The sequence below is a fragment of the Patagioenas fasciata genome, chromosome 2 (genome assembly GCF_037038585.1).
Source record: "Patagioenas fasciata isolate bPatFas1 chromosome 2, bPatFas1.hap1, whole genome shotgun sequence".
Lineage (NCBI taxonomy): Eukaryota > Metazoa > Chordata > Aves > Columbiformes > Columbidae > Patagioenas > Patagioenas fasciata.
Genome location: NC_092521.1, coordinates 36,142,793 through 36,163,939, shown reverse-complemented (window position 1 = coordinate 36,163,939; position 21,147 = coordinate 36,142,793). Strand labels below are relative to the sequence as shown.

General features: G+C 38.6%; 1 protein-coding gene across 1 annotated transcript in view; it reads right to left on the bottom strand.

Annotated features, from left to right (window-relative positions):
- The window catches only part of SLCO5A1 (solute carrier organic anion transporter family member 5A1), a 75,326-nt gene that overhangs the window by 19,710 nt on the left and 34,469 nt on the right, over positions 1 to 21,147 (bottom strand). The window contains exons 3-5 of the mRNA XM_065830368.2: positions 17,820 to 18,046; positions 9,692 to 9,856; positions 4,693 to 4,891 (exon numbers count right to left, since the gene is read on the bottom strand). Coding sequence (XP_065686440.1) covers positions 4,693 to 4,891; positions 9,692 to 9,856; positions 17,820 to 18,046 — 591 coding nt within the window. The remainder of the gene's footprint in view (positions 1 to 4,692; positions 4,892 to 9,691; positions 9,857 to 17,819; positions 18,047 to 21,147) is intronic.

Below are 21,147 nucleotides of genomic sequence, written 5' to 3'. Positions count from 1 at the left end.
AAAGGTAGATATTTTTCCAGCAACAAACTGAACCAAAATACTCTATTAATCCTGCCTCATGACACTGTGAAGCTGCCTGATCTCCACAAAGGGAAACACAGTGCTGATCCCTGAATTACTGCACAGCACATTGCAGATTTACCTGCATTGGTCAGAAAAAGCAGGCTCTTATGGAAATTACACCAAAGATAGTAAGTCCTGCTGATGAGCTGGCTTGTGGGAAAAGCAGCTTAGTTTCAATGCACCCACCGCTGTAGACACGGGATGTCTGAGAAGCAGCTGCCCTGCCTGTTTCAGCAGGTACAGATGCTGTTGACTCGCAGCACTGCTTCACCTGAGCTGCCAAGGACACCCGTCATGCACACTAACAGAAACCAGCCCCAAACAACAGCATTTCCTGAACTATTTGTTCAATTACAAACAATGATGTTGGTCCTTTCATTAATAGGATTCAACTGTAAGTTTGCTAAACATGTGTGCTAGGACAAAACCCAGAGTCTCATCTGACAAATTGCATTTGTTCACTTCTCAGGGAGACTGTTCTGTGTCTCCATGACATTATGCTGGTAAAGCTAATAAAGAGAAGACCTTTATTAGACGCCAGTAACAATAAAAGAGACTCTAGTTCCTAGCATTTTTTTTCTAAATGCTGTTCTCCTCTCCAACCATAACTCTGTGGAAGGCTTGTGCTATAGGAATAAAGTAAGAAAAGGGAAGGTATAAGGCAAGATTTATTGCCTAAAGATTTTAGAGCTGTGACCTGTTATTTCGGATACCTGGGCTTGGACTGAAACCTGATTGTGCTGGCAGTCAGTGTACACACATTGGAAAAAAAAGGTGGACCCCCTTCCCATGAGGCTACAAGCTAAATGAAACACAATTAAAAAAAATCAAAAAACAAACAAACAAAGCAAAAACAAAAACCAAAAAAACCCAGGGCCTGACTATATTTTGGTAATATCTAAACAAAGAATTGGTTTGCAAATGGTTTTATTTATATCTATTTAGATTGCTTTAGTAACCTACAGGACCAAAAAATAGAAAGGAAAGGAAATAACTCCTCACCACTTAAGTTCTATAATCTTAAGCTATCTGATACAAAAGGATTATCTTAATTTGATATCAATATTTTTGGTTTGGTATTCAAAGACATTCTGGATGGCAGAGATTTGCAGTCTCCTTGTTGGCGAGCAGCTGGAATCACAGCAATGATGCAATTTTTGTGTAGCTGTCAAACAAGGGACCCTCTCACTGTCTTAGCTGGATTTTTTCTTTGTTGTTATTGTTCTGATCCAATTAGTCACTGCTTTCAATTTAATGGATCCAACTGGCTGATTGGACTGAAAGAGATACAAGACGTAACAGAAATCTAAAGTGATGGTACAAGAGGAAGCATAGAATGTTTTTATGTTTTTAGTGCCTCAGTAAGTCAACTGCATGCTTTAACTAAACCTTAATTGCACCAAAACAACAGAAAGACATCTAAAAGGCTCTGTTTGGATTCATTACATGTCAGAAATGTGAGAGGTGGAACTGAACTAATCCGGGAATCTGTCTTTATGAGTAAGTTCCCCATGGAGCCTGTTTGAGCTCCCTTATATCACAAAACATGGAAGAGACCTGAAGGGATGCTGTAAAGAAGAGAGAGACAGGTGGTGCCCAGGGCCAGGACAAGAGGCAATGGGCACACACTGAAACACAGGAGGTTCCCTCTGAACAGCACAAGACACTTTTTCACTGTAAGTGTGACCAAGCACTGGCAAAGTTTGCCCAGGGAGATTGTGGAGTCTCCATCCTAAGAGAGCTTCAAAAGCCATTTGGACAAGGAGGCAATTCACTGGTTCAGGACTTCCCATTCGGATGGTGGTTATGGTACAAGAGAAGGGATGCTGTATAGTGGCTTGACATAAGGCTCCTTACTCTGTATTCAAATATCAAATATGCCTTCAGTCATAAGGCTGGGGCACGGAACAACAGGTTCTAAAATGCTGAGATGTCTAATAAAGTGGTGCCCTTGACCTTCCTGATAACAGAATTGCTGACTACACAGCAACAACAGCAAAACTGCTTGTACCCAATATAAAACAGCTGAAAATCCTTGAAAATGTATTCTAATCTGTGCATGCCTCCAGGTCCCATCCACTTTCTTGCAGATGGTACAGTTAGAAAAATACTGAGTTATGAAACATACTCAGTTCATCAAGGAAAAATAACTACTTTTTATATGTAAAAGAAAAGCAGACCTAAGCATGTTTGTCCAGGAAAGATTCAGAAAGGGAAATCTCCTATGGGGTATGTCTGTGCTGCCCAATGTAGCTGAGATCTCTGGGCTGGGCTGCTGCCAGTGCGGGCAGCTCAGACATCAAACCTGGCATTGCCATGTTAAGGCAGAGCATGGGGCAAGATAATTTACTCTGAACCAAGTGGCTACAGTGCTTCTCCTATCCAGTCCAGCCTGTTGAACTGTCTTTGATGTCCATACTCTGCATTGGGAATAGAGAATGTGTTTTATTAAACCTCAAATGAAAATATGGGTCTTTTTGTTGCATGAATAACATTCTCTGATGTCTGAGGAAGAGTTGCCCACCAAGTAAATTATTTGAAGCTATCAAACGATTGACCACAAGGATTAAGAGAATGTTCAGCATATCAGATGTTCAAGATGAATTTACGTGCAATGCTGTTTCTTTATTATCATTTTGTTTGATCTCTGCATTAAAAAAATTGCATAGATCTGAGGTTGCAAACTCCTGAACCCTGCTTTATAACACACTGGTAATTCTCAATTTCTGATGATGTTACAGTCTGAGCATACTGATTCTTATATTGATTTCAAAGAGTTAGTATATTTCAACATTTCCCAGAATTTTGCCATTACTGTCTCCCACCTCTTGTCTCAATGAGAACAATTAGATGAAGGTGGTAAAGAAGTAATGCTAGTGCACTTTCCAAACAGCTGTGAATAGCCTCCTATTTCAATTCATGCTATGTGTTTACTACAAATGTTACTGTTTACTGCAAAAATGAAATCAGATACTCTTACATTCAAGTGTGAATGTTAAGTGCCATGTAACAACAGTTTGCCACGTTTTCAATTTAAAAATAGATATAAATGAAATAGCACTTTTTCACAGACAGAAAAGGACAGCCTTCTTATTAGTCAGGCAGTGACACTCTGACTTGTCACACACCTCAATTAATTGCTATCTGAAATTTACATTTTAACTCCTAATAATTTTTATTTCCTCATCTATGCCCCCAGGCTGTCACAGGGTGGACAATCAAATCATTCCACCCCTTTTCCATACCCCTTCTCTCCTTCTTCAGTCCATGATGCTGAAACCAGGATATATCACCTACTATTTCCCTCTACAGTCAGCCCCTCAGCATCAAGTTTAACTCTACATATTAAGAATACAAAGCAGTAAACCACCTTTCCATGAGCTCATGATTTTCAGTTGCTGGTTTTCTTGCTCTAGGATTAAGGTTTGACAGCAGTGTAGTAACACCCAGCAACATGTAGTACAAAATATTTTCTGTGTAAACAGTGCCTATTTTCTTCCCCCCTTGCTTCCCATTTATCCTCTTTGCTGTTCACTTGGCTTGCTCACAGCTCCACTGTAGTTCTTTTTTTCCCTGTTGGACCATCTCTTTTCCTGCTCCACACTTCTTCTACACTCTCTTCCAAATGTCAAAATGTCAAAGAATCCAAAACTGAGCCTTAAAAGCAAGATTTCAAATGGACCTGATAACAGCACCTGGCCACAAATAAAAGGCAGACGCTGTCTCAGATGTAAAAGCAAAGGGAAAAACATTGCTTCAGATACATATGTGGTGTTCAAATGCTTACAGCATTCTTGTGTTTAAGCTACATGAAGAAAGTAATTTTGGGGAAAAGCTAATGCATGAAATAAGAAAGAAAATATAAGCTTATATCAGGCTTCTGCAGAATTACCTTCCAGTGAAACACTTTCTCACAACTTTTCCATACTATCTTCCTTCCTAATATCCCTTATTTCTTTAAAATGCCCATCCATGCATTTCTTAATGTCACAGTAAATCCCTCACTCTCGATACCCTCCCACATCCACTCCTCCTTTTTCATGACAGCCTTCTTCATTCTCAATACACCTTTAAGGGTTATGATCTAGTCGCTGTCTCGATGATGATACAGCAAAGACTGGAGGCCATTCATACAATTAGCAATGGGTTCAGAAGCAGCACACACCACTAATGTTGTAGCACATGCCCAAGTGATTCCTCTCAAATAGGGACTGCAGACGTAAGAAACCATTATGGTGATAATAAACAAACCTATTCAGAAAATATCTTTATAAACCCTTCCATATTTTCCCAATTTTCATCAGCAGGAAAGAATATTTTGAAACACTAACTAAACTCTAAGCAATCTACACAGGATACTATTCTTATTTTCTAGTAAGTCACTGAAGTCCACTCTTATGCATTTACCCATCCCTCTAAAAGGTGAATTACTACATAAGCTTCACTATAAACTAGGTGTAAAAGCAAAGGGCCACATCGTAACAGTGTGTGTTTATATTACAATACTTGCCAAATTGTCATTTGAATATATGGCTTCTTCAGTACATCATCCATCAGCACTTTTTACATTTCTTTATCAGGTTTTTTGGAAAAAGTTGGTTTTGCCACAGATAATTCCAAGATACTTACCCAGTTGTGTACGGTATATTTATTCCCCCCAGATTAATGCTTTCACATCCAACAATGAAGAGAGTTGAAAAGCACAGCAGAGATACACCACTGCAGATCATAGCCAACTTCGCAGACTCTCTCGCACCAAGTTTCAGCTTTTTTATAATGTAGCCGCCTAGGACAATCCCAACACCAGCACTCGGGACAATAATCACACCTGCCAGGAAGAAATTTGAGCAACCTTAAAACAAGACCTATCGAAATGGAATAACACATAAATATTGGCTTCATTCCCTAATTAGATGACTGCAAATGCTGTACTAAGATCTCCATTGTCTGTCAGCAAACTGAGTCAGACTTTTCAAACCTTTGGAGTGTTGTCAAAGAATTAATAAAAGCCTCCTTATGATATTACCAGCAGCCAAAGCACTATAAGAGAACTATTGTCCTTAAAAGCAGAAACATTGCTTTGTATTTATTTTAGAATGGCGAGAAGAGATACACATTGCGTCAATTCAATCACTGAAAATTTGAAGAAATCCAGATTTGGACACAAATCTTCCTCTTCCTGCTCTCATGATTAATTCCAGTGAAGTACAAGTGTTAATCCCAGCCAGGATCCCAGAAGCCTTCCCACCTTGGAGTGCATGTACAAACCCGGCTCCAAATTCTGTATTCTGGATACTCTACTCAAGTTGAATATCACTTTCTTACACTGGGAGCCCCAATCATCTCAGCACAGCCACACGGAGTGCAAACTGATCAAGCATGATGAAAGAAATTAAGATACTAGAATTATTATTAGGATAAGTTTAAGACACAAAACCCAAGCCTTTGAAATTTCTGTCGCTCTGCTGCTGCAGTTGTAAGGTGGCAACACATCACTGGGCTGTTCTCACTTCCCAGGGCCTGAGGTGGTAGTGTCACTGAACGTCTTGCACTTCTTAGCTTCCCTTGGCTTTTGCTTCTGACATGTGAGAAGCTTTTTAAATAAGGTCTTTGCTAAAAAATATGCATTCCACATAAATATGGAATTTGAACAACTTTTGGCAGCTGCATCTAGGGAGAAGGAACTAAGCTTTATAATCCAAATTCTTAAAGATGTTGGTCTTCTTTTTAAAGATGCTGGTAAGATTGTCACTTGCAAATATCTAATATTACTGCAAAGCATTCTCATTCTCTGTTAATTTGTCTAAAGGTGAAGGGGGCATCATATTTATCAAAATGTTGAGATCACGAAAGTGAAAATAAGAGGTAAAAATAATTGTCATCTTAATAATACTGCCATCACCAATGGCATTATAAAATCAAACATAATTTTATTAGGAAGATTCTCAATAACAACGATTTGCAGACTCAAAATCAGTCTTTCTCATAAGAGCAGAATTTAAATGTATAAGTCTTTCTAGGAGAATTAAATTATTTTCATGAAGTTCAAAGCTGTTATCTCTCTCAAGCTGTTATATCTCTCACTTTCAATGACTGAATATGAACAAGGGAAGCAAATAACGCAAATCCTTTCACTTGCCCTGAAAATGTTCTCTCTGGGTGAAAATTGTAACTCAGCTGAGTCCACCAGGCATTACCTGCTCTATGAAATCTGTGTCAGAGAGGCTCACATCCATGCTGAAGGCAGACTGAGATCACTTGAAATGCCTTCTAAAACAACCCTGGCAGGTGAACCAAATTCCATGAACCAAATCCACGGCTATATAAGGTATATGAAGCAAGGGTCTTGCCCAAGGCTTTATTCTTCTTCCTTCCATCTTATAGCTTAGAGTTCTTAACATCTTTTGGGCCTGAATTTACCTTTTCTTTCTTATTCTTCTGAGAGCATGGATATTGGAAAAGCCTTTCCCTAGAACTGAGACTGTACCCTGTCAAAAATCAGCATGTAAATATTTCGTGAGGTATTATGTAATGGTTCTTTTCATTAGTGAATTACACTGCGGTGCTGTTTTCATCCATCCTCCACCACACAATGAGGATCAGAATATTAAAGATGAGGAGAACATGAAGAAATTGCCTGCCAAGGCTTGCTCTCATTCAGGGAGCTGGAAGGATAAAGGGAAACCTACACAGAAGTATAAAGACTAATTCCTCCACACAAAGTGGAGCTGGGGATGGTAAAACTGTCTCTCTGGGAGAAACTGGAAGGGCAGGAGCAGATTTTGCTGTTTGCGGTGAAGGCAGCAGAGACAAGTGCAGATTCCCTCCTGTGCGCCAAGAAGCTTGACAGGTTCTTTTGCTCTAAGTACAAACTCTTCATCCTCACACACCTCTCTTTCCGCAGGGGATGTGAAATCAGAAGTGATGTACTGTCAAAGAAACGCATCTATTCCGGTGCACTTCCAGATGAGCTTCCAGGGCAAAGCAAAGCATGTACATCTAATCAGCACATGCATTCTTCTTTTTCAAAGGCATTTAGAAGAATAAAGCTTAAGATCTGATACTAAGCTGTTGCACTGCACTTTCCTTCATTTCATAATGAGAGTCTGGCTTACAGGAATTGTGCGTGTGCCAAATATACTCCTGCGTACAGTGCTCTTAGGTAATATCAGCTTTCAGTCAGCAATTTTCAAGCTTTGTCCTTTTTGCTGTTGTCAGGATGCTGCAGCACTTCAGGCTTTCCACAGCAGCAAAAGATTATCTTAACAGCTACTGTCTGGGAACAGAAAACTGCAATATCTGCTAAACAGGCTACACTTTCAAAGGGAATACTTTGAGATTTGCAAACCAATTCTGTCTGGGATACATATCATAACTTTTCTAAAACTAAAGGTAGATCCAATGTGTTTGTAACCATTTTAGCAGAAGTTACCAGAAGGGCGCTTTGTAATATAGTGTGGGGTTCTTCCAATTACAAATTATTTGAATTATAACTTTCTTTTTCACAAGTCAACCTGCTAGCAATGCACCTGAAATTTTAACCTGGGTTTGTCTAAGATCTACCTGTAACCTAAAGTCAAAGTTGTTTGGGTTTTGGTTTTGGACCTGAGAAAGCCAGGAGGCTACATGCCACCTGCTCTGCACATGGAAAATAAAACTCTGAACAAGACAAAACTGCAGCAGAAGCTGCACAAGTTCAAGACATGATGTTTAGCACATGGTATTTTTGCTGACGATTAATGTCAGGTTTGTTTAAAAATAGAAACAAATTGAGACTTAATTGAAGAATTCCAACTATTTAATTGAGATGGAAAATGACCAATAAAAAAATTTACATCAGTAACATAAGGAGATTCAGCAAGCACATGTATTCAGCTGGTGATGTATGTATGAAGTATAGATGTAGTATAAATAGCATTTAAGTTAATTAATTTTGCTAACCAGAAGTTTGTAAACTGGACATGTCTTTTACAAGGTTAGCCAGTAGCAATCTAACACAGAATCTCCAAGTTTCCTCTTTCCATTTTTTCCTGCAATTTATAAAATGAAGAACAACTATTGACTTTGATGCTAAGTTTAGGAGCCGGGCTTGTGGAAGCAATGCTTGCTTGTCCATATTGCACACCCATCTTCAGCTATTTCATCTCCTTCTTCTGACTTATTATAATAGTCTTTATCAAGCAATTTACAACAGTGAAAATAACAGATGTTAGTGGCTTCACACCCTGGACAGGGCCATGTCATTTTTATCTCTTTTAAAGTACTGACTGTTGAATATTTTGTCTGGCAAGAATGTTTCTGGCTTACCCTGAGAATGAAGCGAGTTATAGAGCAGCAATCCCATCAAGACTCATTACAGCGAAATGCCTATCCGTGTGTAGCTGCTGTAAGCTTCACATAGAATCATGGTCCCATCAATCAGCGTTCCCTCCTCATATACAGAACACAGAGATCCCATGCCCTGAAGAAAATCTCATCCCAGCAAGCTCTCAAACAGAAGGCACCACATGGTGCTTCTCTGATGTTTCCCCTCCACACTGCAGAAAGACTCCTTGCTTTCCTTCCAGTCACTGCAGGTGACATACAATTCCCATGTGAGGTGTCTGTCTCTTTCTCTCTCTTTCCTACTGCTTTTTGTCTTTTCTTTGGCTGATGACCCTGAGCAGCTTCACCCCATACTTCACCTCTGTTCCCACAACTCAGTCTTCACTCCATCACTCCTTCTCGTGCACTGGAATTATGGGGGAGCAAAGAAGCAATCTGCCTAGTAATCAGCAGCTATTCTATATGGGAAGCTCTATGGAGAATTCAAAAAGATTCATATAAAGACAAGTATCTTTGATGCAACCAGGAAAGAAGTGAGACAATCTGCATGACATAGGCCCCAATTCTGCACGACATTTTGGACCCTTCCCCAAGGGAAGTTCCCATATTTCCCTCCCGCAGAGCAGTATGAAGATTAAAATTTTGTGTTTCATAGCTCTGTTAGAAGTTGGATGTGGCTGTACATTGCTGTGACAGAAGGAGAAGTGCCACATCTGTTACAGAGGGGTCTCAGACCTGAAATGATGGGTGGGAGAGGATTTGGGGAGCTCTCCTGACTAGACTAGATCGTTGTTCGTTCAGTGTTAATAAGTAAATATGGGGAAAACCACCAGCCTGGAGAGGAGAGATAACTGAAGGATGAGACAGATAAACTGCTTGTCACTGGGGAAAAAAAGAAAGATTAGGATATTTTAAAGTTCAAAAACAAAGTAAAATTCACAGAAAATAAGAACAGCTTTAAAAGATCCTTTAAAGTACACAAGTTGCAGTAATGCCTATGGGTTTTCTAGCTTGTTTTTGTTGCATGTTTCCCCCTTAAAGACAACTAAGATGTTAGAAAATGTCTGTCTAGGCTTATGTAAAAAAACCCAGCCCTTTAACAATATAAATGGGTTTGCATTTTACTAAACACATATATAATAGCAAACATCAAAAACTGGCCTGAATATCTAACCAAATGCACAAAGCTGGATCCAATCGCCCGTTCCAACAAGCACATTTTTGGTCAATTCGTACATTGATTCATTTCATTAGTCAAAGAATGCCCACCCTTTCCACATTACACTACGTGGCAATGCCTTACCAGTGTAGATGCTGGCATTGGAAGCTGGGATGCCAAACTGTGACTCGATGAACTTGGGAATGAAGGTAATAAAAGCTGTGACAATGGCACTCTCAGCTGTGTATGACAAACTCACAAAAAGGAATGTCATGTTGCTTAAGATCCTGACAGCTGCTCTTGGAAGCTCTATAAAATGACAAAAATGACAAACGGATGTTATAAATAATGAGCGAGAAACAAAAGCAAACTGAAACAAAACAAATTGATTTTCTTTGAGATGGACTGGCAATAATGGCTTGCTAGCATCTGGTCACATTTGCTAAGTGGAAGGGAGAGTGCATATTTGGGATTGCAATCTTTGTTGTCTGCTCTTACCCTATCTTACTGCTTCGCCCCAGGGCTGCAGTCCTACTTTTCACAAATACAACTGAGGTCTGTTGTAACAAAACAGTCTAGAAGTTACAGGGTCTACATAGTAACCCTATAAAGTAAAGAAAAACAGCAATAAAATGTAGTGATTTTGGAATTATTCTGATGTCTTACTTCGAAATTTTCTATGAGATAACACATATCACACTGCTGGACTGACAGTACAGAGTTTTGCACTCCAGGGGAGGAAAACACAGCACTCAGTTCCCCTGTAACTCTCTGCTTCAAGGACCATGCTTGGAAAGTTGGGATAATAATACTATAATTTGAGAAGGGAATATTCTCCTACATAATTTAAAAGTATTTACAACAGATGCAAACAAAGCATACTGAAAAAATGTCAACGATATCAATGAATCCCAACATACCTTACATACAACTGATGGAATACTCTCAGAAGGGATAAAACAATCAATCAAAAATGAAAGCACATCATTACCTTCAATCAAAAAAGTAGTCATAAATGTTGCAATTATCCTCAAATCAAATATCAAAACTCCATGAAATTCAGCACTGTAGTTAAAGAAACACTTAAATATTTCAAATTTAGTCCTTTAGTGACAACAAATTATCATCAAGATAACAAGATGATGATAACTCTGTTGAAGACTTAATATTTTCACATTACATGGTATGATTTTAAATATGTTTCTTTTTTTTTTCCTTGGGGCTTCTAATGACATCAGATTTTCTGTTCAAGTGTTACATGTAACCTACTATGGTTTGGGTTTTTTCATGCTGCTTGAATCAAAGCCCATTGAGTGCAATGACAGGAGTGCCCACTAGAAACACAATATGTTGAGTAAGAATTCCTGTGAGAATTTTATTGATGTTAAAAGTTGTCAAGTCAAAAATCTTTCTCACTTCATCCATTAACTCCAGTAGATTACCTGTATTAAAGCAACCAGAATTTAGACTCTTGACATGCCAAAATTTGTCAGGCTGCAAATTAGCACCTAAGTTGTCTGACTGCATCCAGTCTTAGCTTATGCCAGCCATCAGAATTCATGCTGAATTCATTACATGTTTATAATTTTAATGCTCTCTTGCTGCTTCTATGAAGAAACATATTAAATGTCAAATACAAAATTTGGTGGAAATAGGTAATGAATAAATCATATTAAGAAGCACCCATATATTTGAATCTTAATCGGTTTTAGCACCTACAGATTTTTTTAATGTGGCACTGTTTGCAATAGAACAGAAAGAAACAAGGTAACTGGAGTATGAGACAATATAATATCAACATGAATAAATTGAAATTGTAATGCAACTGTACACCTTCAGAAACTACAGTAGCAAGTACAAAGATAAAATAGTATCAGCATTTATTGGCAAATTTGCTGCATGTTCAAAATACATCTGCTCAAAATTCATCTCATTGTTCACGAGAAAATGAAAGAGGGAAAAAAAAGGAAAGATCTACAATCCCATCAGTCGTCAGCCTTCAAACCTCATGAGCTTTGCCTTTGTGTCTATTTTCGGGGTGGCTTGGGCTGGGTTGGGTTAGCTGATGGGGTGTTAGATGCAAAAAAGAAACCAAATAGCAAGAGACAAGAGTCTCTAACCCAGCTTTTGTGAAGCCTCTCATAGAACTATAGAATCATAGAATCGTAGAATGTCCTGAGTTGGAAGGGACCCACAAGGATCATGGAGTCCAACTCCTGTCCCTGCACAGGACAACCCCACAGTTCACACCATGTGTCTGAGGACATTGTCCAGTCTCTTCGTGAACACTGTCAGGCTTGGGACCGTGACATCTCCCTGGGGAGCCTGTTCCAGTGCTCCACCACCCTCTGGGTGAAGAACCTTTTCCTAATGTCCAACCTAAACCTCCCCTGGCACATCTTCCTGCTGTTCCCTCAAGTTCTGCTGCAGCAGGATTTCCCCAGGGACAAGGTGCAGGACCAAGAGCTTCTCCCCCTGCAAGTAGTAAAACTTGCAGAAGACTGGGCATCACAGAGAGAAATACCATTTTATTAGGATGATGTACTAAGTGCTCTTTGTAGAAATGAAGTGGAAGTTCTCAGTCAAGGGCTGATCTATGCTAAATCCATTATTTTAAAGGGCCTGGTCCAAATATCGTAATAACTGGTGAAGTTTAGCCCTTCCTGGTAATACTGAACTTCAGGAAGACATACCATTCAGATTTTTTTATCTAAAGATACTGAAGAACTAATTAGGTAAAGAGCTGCAGAGCTAACAAACATTTTGCTCTGGTGTTTGGATGTAGAGTTGTACTTCCTGTTCACTCCTACTTGCGTCTCATCTAAGCACTCAGTCTAAAAGTCATTATTAATTTCAAAACTAATTATCATTTTTAAATTGGATTTCTACTGATAAAAAGATAAAACTCAGTGTCTTGGAATAAGCACAAGTCCTCTTACACTTGTGTGAAGGATTCTTCAGGGAACAGCTCTGCTGATTACTGTCATTTTTGGCACGAAATAAAACATATTATTCCTGCATGCTGCACTAATACGTACCACCTGGAGCAGTTGAGGGTTGAAGCTCTCTGTGACTTATAAAGAATAATTGCCTGGCATGCAAGGAAAACTTTCTATATAGTAAGAAAGTTGAAAATAAAAATATATATTTAGAATTAGGCTTTCCCTGATTTCGTCCTACGGTTACAGCCAAATCCTGTACGACAGAATCTGTATTACACTTCTGAATTTAAAAACATATAATGAAAATGCACTGTAAGTATTCCATATATTTCAACCACATTAATTCTAGTAAAAAGCAAGAATGCTAAAAACTTCAAGGATCCTTTGTACTCCATAATCAATCACGCATTTAAAACATTTCAATGTCACATTATTTTTGTCTAACTAGCTACAGGCGTAGGCTTTGATTTCAAGGCTATTATTAAACCTGTCTGGTTCCAATTTTTAGGAGATCTTCAAAAAACATCTCTTGTTTTTGCAAGTGTACATCAGAAACAAACCTATGAGAACTTGCAGCCTCCCTCATTCTGCCATTTGAACAAATAAATCTCTTTCAATTACATTCCTAAAACTAAAATGATCTTTCAGTATGACTGCAACCATGTTTACTCTTCAGTGCAGTAATTCAAATCTTAAACATCCTCATATTCTTTTTTTTTTTTTTAATAACCTAATATGTAACTAAGAGTAAATTGAAACCTGCTTTGTTGGACTGGTTTGCTAGTCTACTGGCAATTTTCTTCCTTTCACGGTCTTTGATAATATTTTTTCTCTAGTTAGTACTCATTTTCTTTCACTCGTGTGCTGGACCACTGATTGATTCACGGTAACGGAAAAGTATAAGCAAAATCTGCAATCAACACAAATATTCGTAAATACTGCTATAAGCCAAACTCTTTAAGCACTGCAAACTGAATTTCAATAAAACCTCAAATATTCTGACTTCACCTCCTACTTAATAATTTAATACATTTTCTTCTGTCCCTGTTCCTGCGCATCTAGGCTAAGGCAGTACAAAGGATACAACCAGGGGAATAATCCATGCCAGTCTACAGCACTGTCTTCTCGTAGTTTATCAGCCAAGCCCCTTGTGAGGGTGATGCAGACATTAGCCAGGGGACCTCCTTTCTGCTGGTGCTCCAGGTCTGGACAGCACTACCCAAGTCTGCAGCTCTGAAGGAGGCTGCCACCACACTGAGGTCTCAGGGGCATCCCCTGCTATCATGTAGTATAAGGCAGAGCCAAGATTTTAGACAGAATTCCTGATTTGTTTATCAGAATGAAAATGAGCATTTTCAGTCACATATGACTGCTTTAAATATATTCTGCACATGGCTAGTCACTAAGTTCTAGAATAATATTTTGCCATGTATTTCATTATCCACTCACATACCATTGCAACAACCTCACTCAACTCAAGCATTTTCAGGACATTCCTTAAGTACCTGGGTTGTGGCCAGATTGTTGAGCAGCCCCTAATATCCCATCAAGAGTAGAGAGATTCGGAGCAAGTCTGATCTGATTGTTACTTTTGTTAACTTGACTCAGAGCAGCTCCTCGAGGCTCCAGCTAACACTGCTCATCACTGCACAGGGCCACACCAACCTTTTCTATTTTGAGCTCTTCAAGATGGTCTAAGAAAGGGCGAGGGGGAAGCAACTTGCTCAAGGTCAGTGGCACAGCAGGATCTCCAGCCCACAGTCTGCTGAACTCTCTGACATTTACAGCACTCACCAAGCACCCCGGCACACAGACCACTGTTGTCTCCTCCTCTTCTGATCCTTGCCAACTAATCCTCGGGTACTGCAGAAACTCCAGCTACAACCATGAGCTCCTTAAGAGTTTCTTTTACCTTTCCTGATGCCCTGATAAGCATTATTATACTGTCTCAGTCCTCAGCAGGGTCAGATTGGGAAGGGCACATGACAGCTCATAGACATGAAAAGGCAGATGGGAATATTCTACATTTTAGAAAGGGCTGGGTTATATGTATATAGGAACAAAATCCAAAATATTAACAAAAAAAATAAAAATAAAACAAACAAAAAACAAAACAAAACAAAATAAAATACAAGGGCTGAAAAATACATGTAATTAATTAATACCCTCTGGGTTAGATCAGTACATTCTAGGTGAGTAACAAATACATCTGCTTTCTTTACACCGCTCCTTTATCCAGTTGCACAGTAAGTTTCACTACAGTGAGAAATAAAGAGGACTGCATATACAGTTTCCCTAGTATGAAACCCTGAGGGTACCCATGTAATAAATGAAAATGGTGATTTTGTCTGCTCAGGTTCATGATTTATCTGCATGAATGAGGTTGAACTGTGGCTTCTTCATGATAAATATCCTCTAGTTCATGTTGCCTACACTACCTGTATTTCTCCCAATAAACTACATCCAATTTCCTTCCTCATGTGACCTATTTAATGTTTTATTTAATAATTTTGATAACTGCCTCAGAAGCAATCTCCCTCTCATGTTGTTTACTTGCAACATAAGTAGAAGACTGAGTTCCAAGCCCTTGCACCTCAAAATTTGAGAAAAAGAGAAGATGTATCTGTATTTTAATCTGATCCCAGCTCTACCATAGGCCAAAATAAAGCTCAGGTCACTGAAGTTGCAGGCTACTTGCAGTCAGACCCAATTTTATTTTATTTCTTCAGCCTATACTGGCAACCATTGCAGGAAAATGGACCCAGGCCCTCTCCTGTCATGCCTTTTTGATTCCTTTTCATTAATCTAGAGAACTAACTTGTGTCAAATTAGGACAAGTTACAGTATGACAAGAATCATTTTGCCAGCCTTCCCAGGCAAGACAACATCATACCAGAAGATCAAGAGAGTTTCTTCCCTGCAACTTTCCTTACCAAAGCTGCATGGATTTTACAGATTTAATGGCACTGACCTCTGTCACGGCAGACTATGACATCACTGATATTTATTAGTACAGAACAGAAGACGTGACCTATTAAATCATCAGTCTCCCAGCTACTGCCTGAGTGGAGTTTCTGCCCATCGTTCTAAAAAAAGATGAAGCCCTGACATTCAATGAGAAGTATAAAATGTACATCGCATCTCAGAAGACGCACTGCTAAATGACTTAGACACATGTGATCCCTTTTTCCTTCCCATTATAAACAAAATTGCCTCAAATGAGAAGCCTGAGGCATGATCTCATTCCATAAAGCCCACTTAAACTTGAAAAATAATTGAATGATAGTGCATTCCTGCTGCAGGCCCTCTCTGCTAGGATAAATGACACCTAATGGGAAAGCTATTATCAGCTTATAGCAAAACACTTTTCTGTGTGTTATCTTGACTTGCTTGGTATATTTCTGACACACGGAATACAATGCCACTTTTCACTGTTTCAGTTGGTGAATTTTCTCCTCTAGAGAAAACAAAAAGTTTTGTATATGAGAAGTTCTAATTTGGCGGCTCAACTAATATATTAATATAGGAATTTGTAGAAAGTATGGTACACATTTAGGCAGATATATATTAGAAAAACACATGCTAAAATGAGATACACAGTAGCTTTCATTTCTGTGAAAAAAGTACTAAGAAAGATTCTCCTAAGAGTATACTTGTTTTCTGTGTATCTGCTGTGCCTGTAGTGACATACAGAAATGGAGAACTAGCATCAGCAAACTCATTCAGAAGCAGAGCTGTCTGAATCCCTGTGTCTTTTCCAGACACACCTACAGGACGAAGCTGTCCCTCTGTTGTGACATAGCCTGCAATCATTAGTAAGGAGCGCAGCAGGGACTGAACTCTCTTTTCCCACTTCCCTACATTAGTGAGAAAACCTTGACAAGAGTAGCCCTGAACTACTTTTGCAATCACAGACCAGTAGATTTGAAGGCACCAGACCCACAACTGGATTTAGGAGAAAACATTATGTATAGGGACTCACGAAGAGGGAAGTACACAACATGCTTGTCTTGCCTCTCCACCACTTTTAGAGCTACTTTGCATGGATGATTAGACCATATCTCAGACTAAGAAACAAAGGGAGAATATGGCTCTGGAAGATCTGATATTGCAGGTTTAACTTGCTTGCTCTGTGCTTTGATTAAGATGCTGTTTTGTAAGCCAATAAAATCACCACAAGAAAATCATGGTCTCCTGTTTTTTCTTCACTTTCATAGAAACTGCCAGTAACTTTCATTACCCCCAGCATACAGATGCATGTAGATAATATTACCTAGAATTACACTGGCTTTAGTCTAAGATCAGTACAGTCCTTTCGCTAAGCTTTGCCTACCCAGCATAAGGAGCGATCATAAACGTATCATTAAAAAATCTTTCAATCATTATATCCTGGACTGATATCCAATGAAAAATTAATGTTCATGTCAATAAACTAACACTTGAAGTTTTGAGTTCGAATTACTTCTAATGGTACCAACGACATTTCACAATTTCTCTTAGTCTCATTGCATTCATCAGGCTACCACAAAAGAGTAGAACCAGCATTCATATCATGGAATCCAAGAAGGACACAACAGCATCGACAGCACAAAGGCATTAAGGTACTTGTCCTCTACTATTCAATATCATGACACCATTAAGCTTATATTGTCAACTCCAACTTTATATGTTTCACTTTAATTGTTAACAATGCTGCCTTTCTTCCCAAGGCATTTTATCAATGATTACTACTTACTGTTAGATTTCACATTGATGGTTTGCTTCTTGAACAAAATAAAACTTTCTGTTCCTTGTCAATCTTTTATTCTCTTCTTATTTCAAAATTTGCACAGGTTTCATTTGTCCTAGCCCTCCGAAAATAAATAGCTTGCAGTATAAAATAGCCAGGAAAGGCATATGAAACAAAATAATCTTTCTCAATTAACTAACCAAAACGCATGAATGTAATTTAACTCACATACTAGAATTCTTTTTACTTGCTTCATTTATATTTTAAAAGATATTACTTTATTCTGTGAAGGACAGCTTAAAGTAAGTATGACAAATACAAACTGTAAGGTGCACAAATATGCCTGGTAATAACTGTACGAAATAGGTTACCTTCTTGTTACAAGTGCACATTAAACACTTCAATAATTTAAGTGAACGGATGTCTTACACTCATCACTGCACTCTGTAATTTTAAAGGAGGACCATCTGTTAAAATCTCAATAGCAAAACGTGACATTAAATACAAGATGTCAAAACCATGCCTTCAATTACACTCATACAACCCTAGATGAGCCTGTATATAAAATTTAAAGCATTTAAAAATTAAAACCAAACTTCACCTTTAACATTCTTTCCAAATCCCATAGAGGCAGGAACTGCACTGTCTGCTTGCATTTTGCTATTTGTTTTCTCTTTCATTACTTCATCATCACTTGAAACATCATCAGAGTTCATCTTCTTTTTCTTTTTCTTTTTTTTATGTCGAGGAGGGAGCTTTTTCGGAAAGGTAAACATTGGAAATATCACAAGGAGCATTGCAATGGCACAAAGAAGAAATCCACTCCACCTAATGCCAGGAGACAGGAAAAGAATGCCAATGCATTACACGAAATAAAAACATCATGATTATTACAGGCTGTAATAGCTGGAAAGACATATTTGCAAAATATGGAACATCGACATTAAAAGATTGGAGTGGGCGAGTGCCTTCACTGCACTAAGCCCATTAATTAGAAGATGTTTCTGTTGGCTTGTCTACTGATAAAGGTATTTATCCAGAACCCATCAAATATTATGAAACAGTGTCAGCTTTGAGTTCCCATAAATTTTCACTTCTGGTAATTATTCAGTACTGAGTCCTGAGAAGTAAATACTCACTTTGCCTTTCTTGGATAATTCCCAGTAAAGCAATACAGTATTCCTCTGGAGAACATGAAAAACTTATCCATGGCATGAGATGATAGAACGTTGAGATGGATACATCAAGGCTAAATCTGTCCTGCTTTCCAGTACCTACGTAGGACTCCCCTGACTCCCTTGGCTCACACAGAATGACTTGGGATCTACCCATGGAAGAGGCAGTGGATGGGATGCCAGAAAAGTGCCATTCAGACTGCAGGTACCCTGAGGCCAAGAGGCTTAACAAACTTTACACTAGCAACAGCTGGGCAAAAGGGCTGTACTAGAAAGTGCTCTAGAGTTAACCTTCTCCAGTCAGAAGGCTGATAGTAGAGTATCAGATAACATTATTTCTCCTCTAAGTTCATCTTGCAATGAAAGACTACAGGGCAACATGGATAAAATCACACAGATGCTTCCATAAAGAAGGACAACCTCAGAATCGACTTGCAAACTTCTTCCCATGTACTAGAAGAGCAATTGTCACTAAATACTAATCTAATTGTACTGGGTTTATGTGGCAAGGTTTTTTTTCTTACTATCCTACTCTGTTATTTATTGGCAGTAAATTAAATTAATTTCCTTAAGTCAAGTCTGTTTTGTCCGATGGTAACCAGTGAGTGTTCTCCATGTCCTTATCTCAACCCACAAGGTTTTCATATTTTCTCCCCCTGTCCTGTTGAGGAGGAGGAGTGAGAGAGTGGCTGGGTGGGCACCTGGAAACCACCCAAAGTCAATCCATCATGCTAATCTATACCAGTGCCTGGTAGTTTCAGTGAAGTCAATCACATTACTGCAATATCAAACCATAATAAGAAGAATTTTTTTACATTTTTTTTAGTCATTTACACTCAAAAAAGGAAGCTACAACAGAAGACTACTAATTAAATATTTGTTCAAACTTTAGACATTCAGAAGTATTGAGTAGCCAGGATTATTTGCACAAGAAACAAAAAAATTTGGCCTCATATTTGTAATGCAAAGATATTGCAAATTGCATTTTTAAAGAAAGACATTCATATGCATGTTAATGGCTCGTGTGGTAAATGGTTATGTAAAGGCAGACACCAAACAAACAGCCACATGTAACACCATTTTGGTTAGAAAGATGATGTGGGAAGCTTTTGTGAGGCAAATGTAAGTGACTGAAAGTTTTGACTAGTTTTGATATTATGTAAACAGAAAATCCTCTCTTCATTCATTTTAGCTGATAACATACAAGGATTAGAAACCAGACTTTTAGGAGGATTAGTCAGCACTATCAGACAGGGAATAAACCAGTAGACTGTATAAAAATGTAGCAACAACCCTTTCAGGATCTCAAAGGCAGAAGCTGAAAAGGCATTGATCAAAGAAACGATCTGTGGTAATAATATGCAGAAATCTGAAACCACCCACTCAGGGGGAAACAGCAAACGAGACAAGGCCTGAGATGTAGCACGAGATGAAATTCAAATCCAAAGGGACTATAACGGCAGCATACCGAATGCTGGAGATGACACAAATGCAGCACTGGATGCAATTATCTGCACCATCTACACTTCACATCTTCCTGGAGAAATGTCAAAGAATTGGAAAACAGACAAAAAAAACTATATTGAAAATAACAAGAACACCTACAATGGGAAATAAGAGGTGAGAACAGGATCTGTATTAATTAAAAAGTCCTTGATTTTCTGCATTCTAAAGTCAAAGAAAATATGCAGAATACCTCAAAGGCATCTATCTGCACAAGCCCTAGGACCTCAAATAAAAGCAATTAAAGCTAAGGAAGGACCAGACAGTGCTGGAGGAATTTCTTTAAACTTCTTGTGTGGAATGCCGATGAAAGATTATATGGGAAGATCCAAGCATTAAACAGATGCATAACTAGGCAAACACTCAGAAAAGTGTCAGCAAAAGAAAATTTGATTCAAAGCACCTGACAGACCACCAAGGGCTACTCCACAACTAATGAGATCCCTATATAGCACATTAACAGTTTTCAAAGACAACAACATGATGGATGATTTTAAACAGATATCCCTATAGTTATCACACTTGAATAAAAAGCAGTTTGAAATATTTGATGGGCTGGCATAGACAGCTGGCCTATAACGTAGCCCAGAGCACCTACAGAAAGCCCAGATGTGCAAAACCTAGGAGTGTAAACCCAAGTTCTATGAAACTCATGGAAGAATCAGATCAGAAATAACCCTCAGAAGTAACCACTTACTTTGTTTATCAAGTTTCACAAGATAAACCAAGTTACCTGTCCTGCCTGTATGCAATTCAGCTTTTAGAAAGCAACAGCTTAAATAAAAAAATAGGCTTTACTGCAATTTTGGTTGCTATGTATCATAGCTGCTGTACTCACTATTTTTTCTATAATCATTACCCCCTTTAATACTGGAATTTTTTCACAGAGTCCCTGCAATAAGTGATGTTAGAAACCTTACAGCTAAAATAAAGGAAAGATGGGAATCAAAGACACTAATTCACTTCAAAGGAGACAAGACTGAGAAATCTCAAATATGACTGCCCATTAACTTATCGCAACTGCACCCTACTTTTAAAAAATGTGCCAGCTGAAGTAAGTGCTAGACTACTCTTATATTTCAAATTGTTAGATACATAAATAAAAATAAACTTGGCTACTCTGCACTTCCCTGCAAGGAGAAAATGTCACAGTCCCAGAAAATATCATTTAGTGGAATGGAAGCCTACACTTCCAGCGCTTTCTGCAACCGAGCAGCCAGTGAGCAGCAAGGGACAAAGGATCAGTCTTTG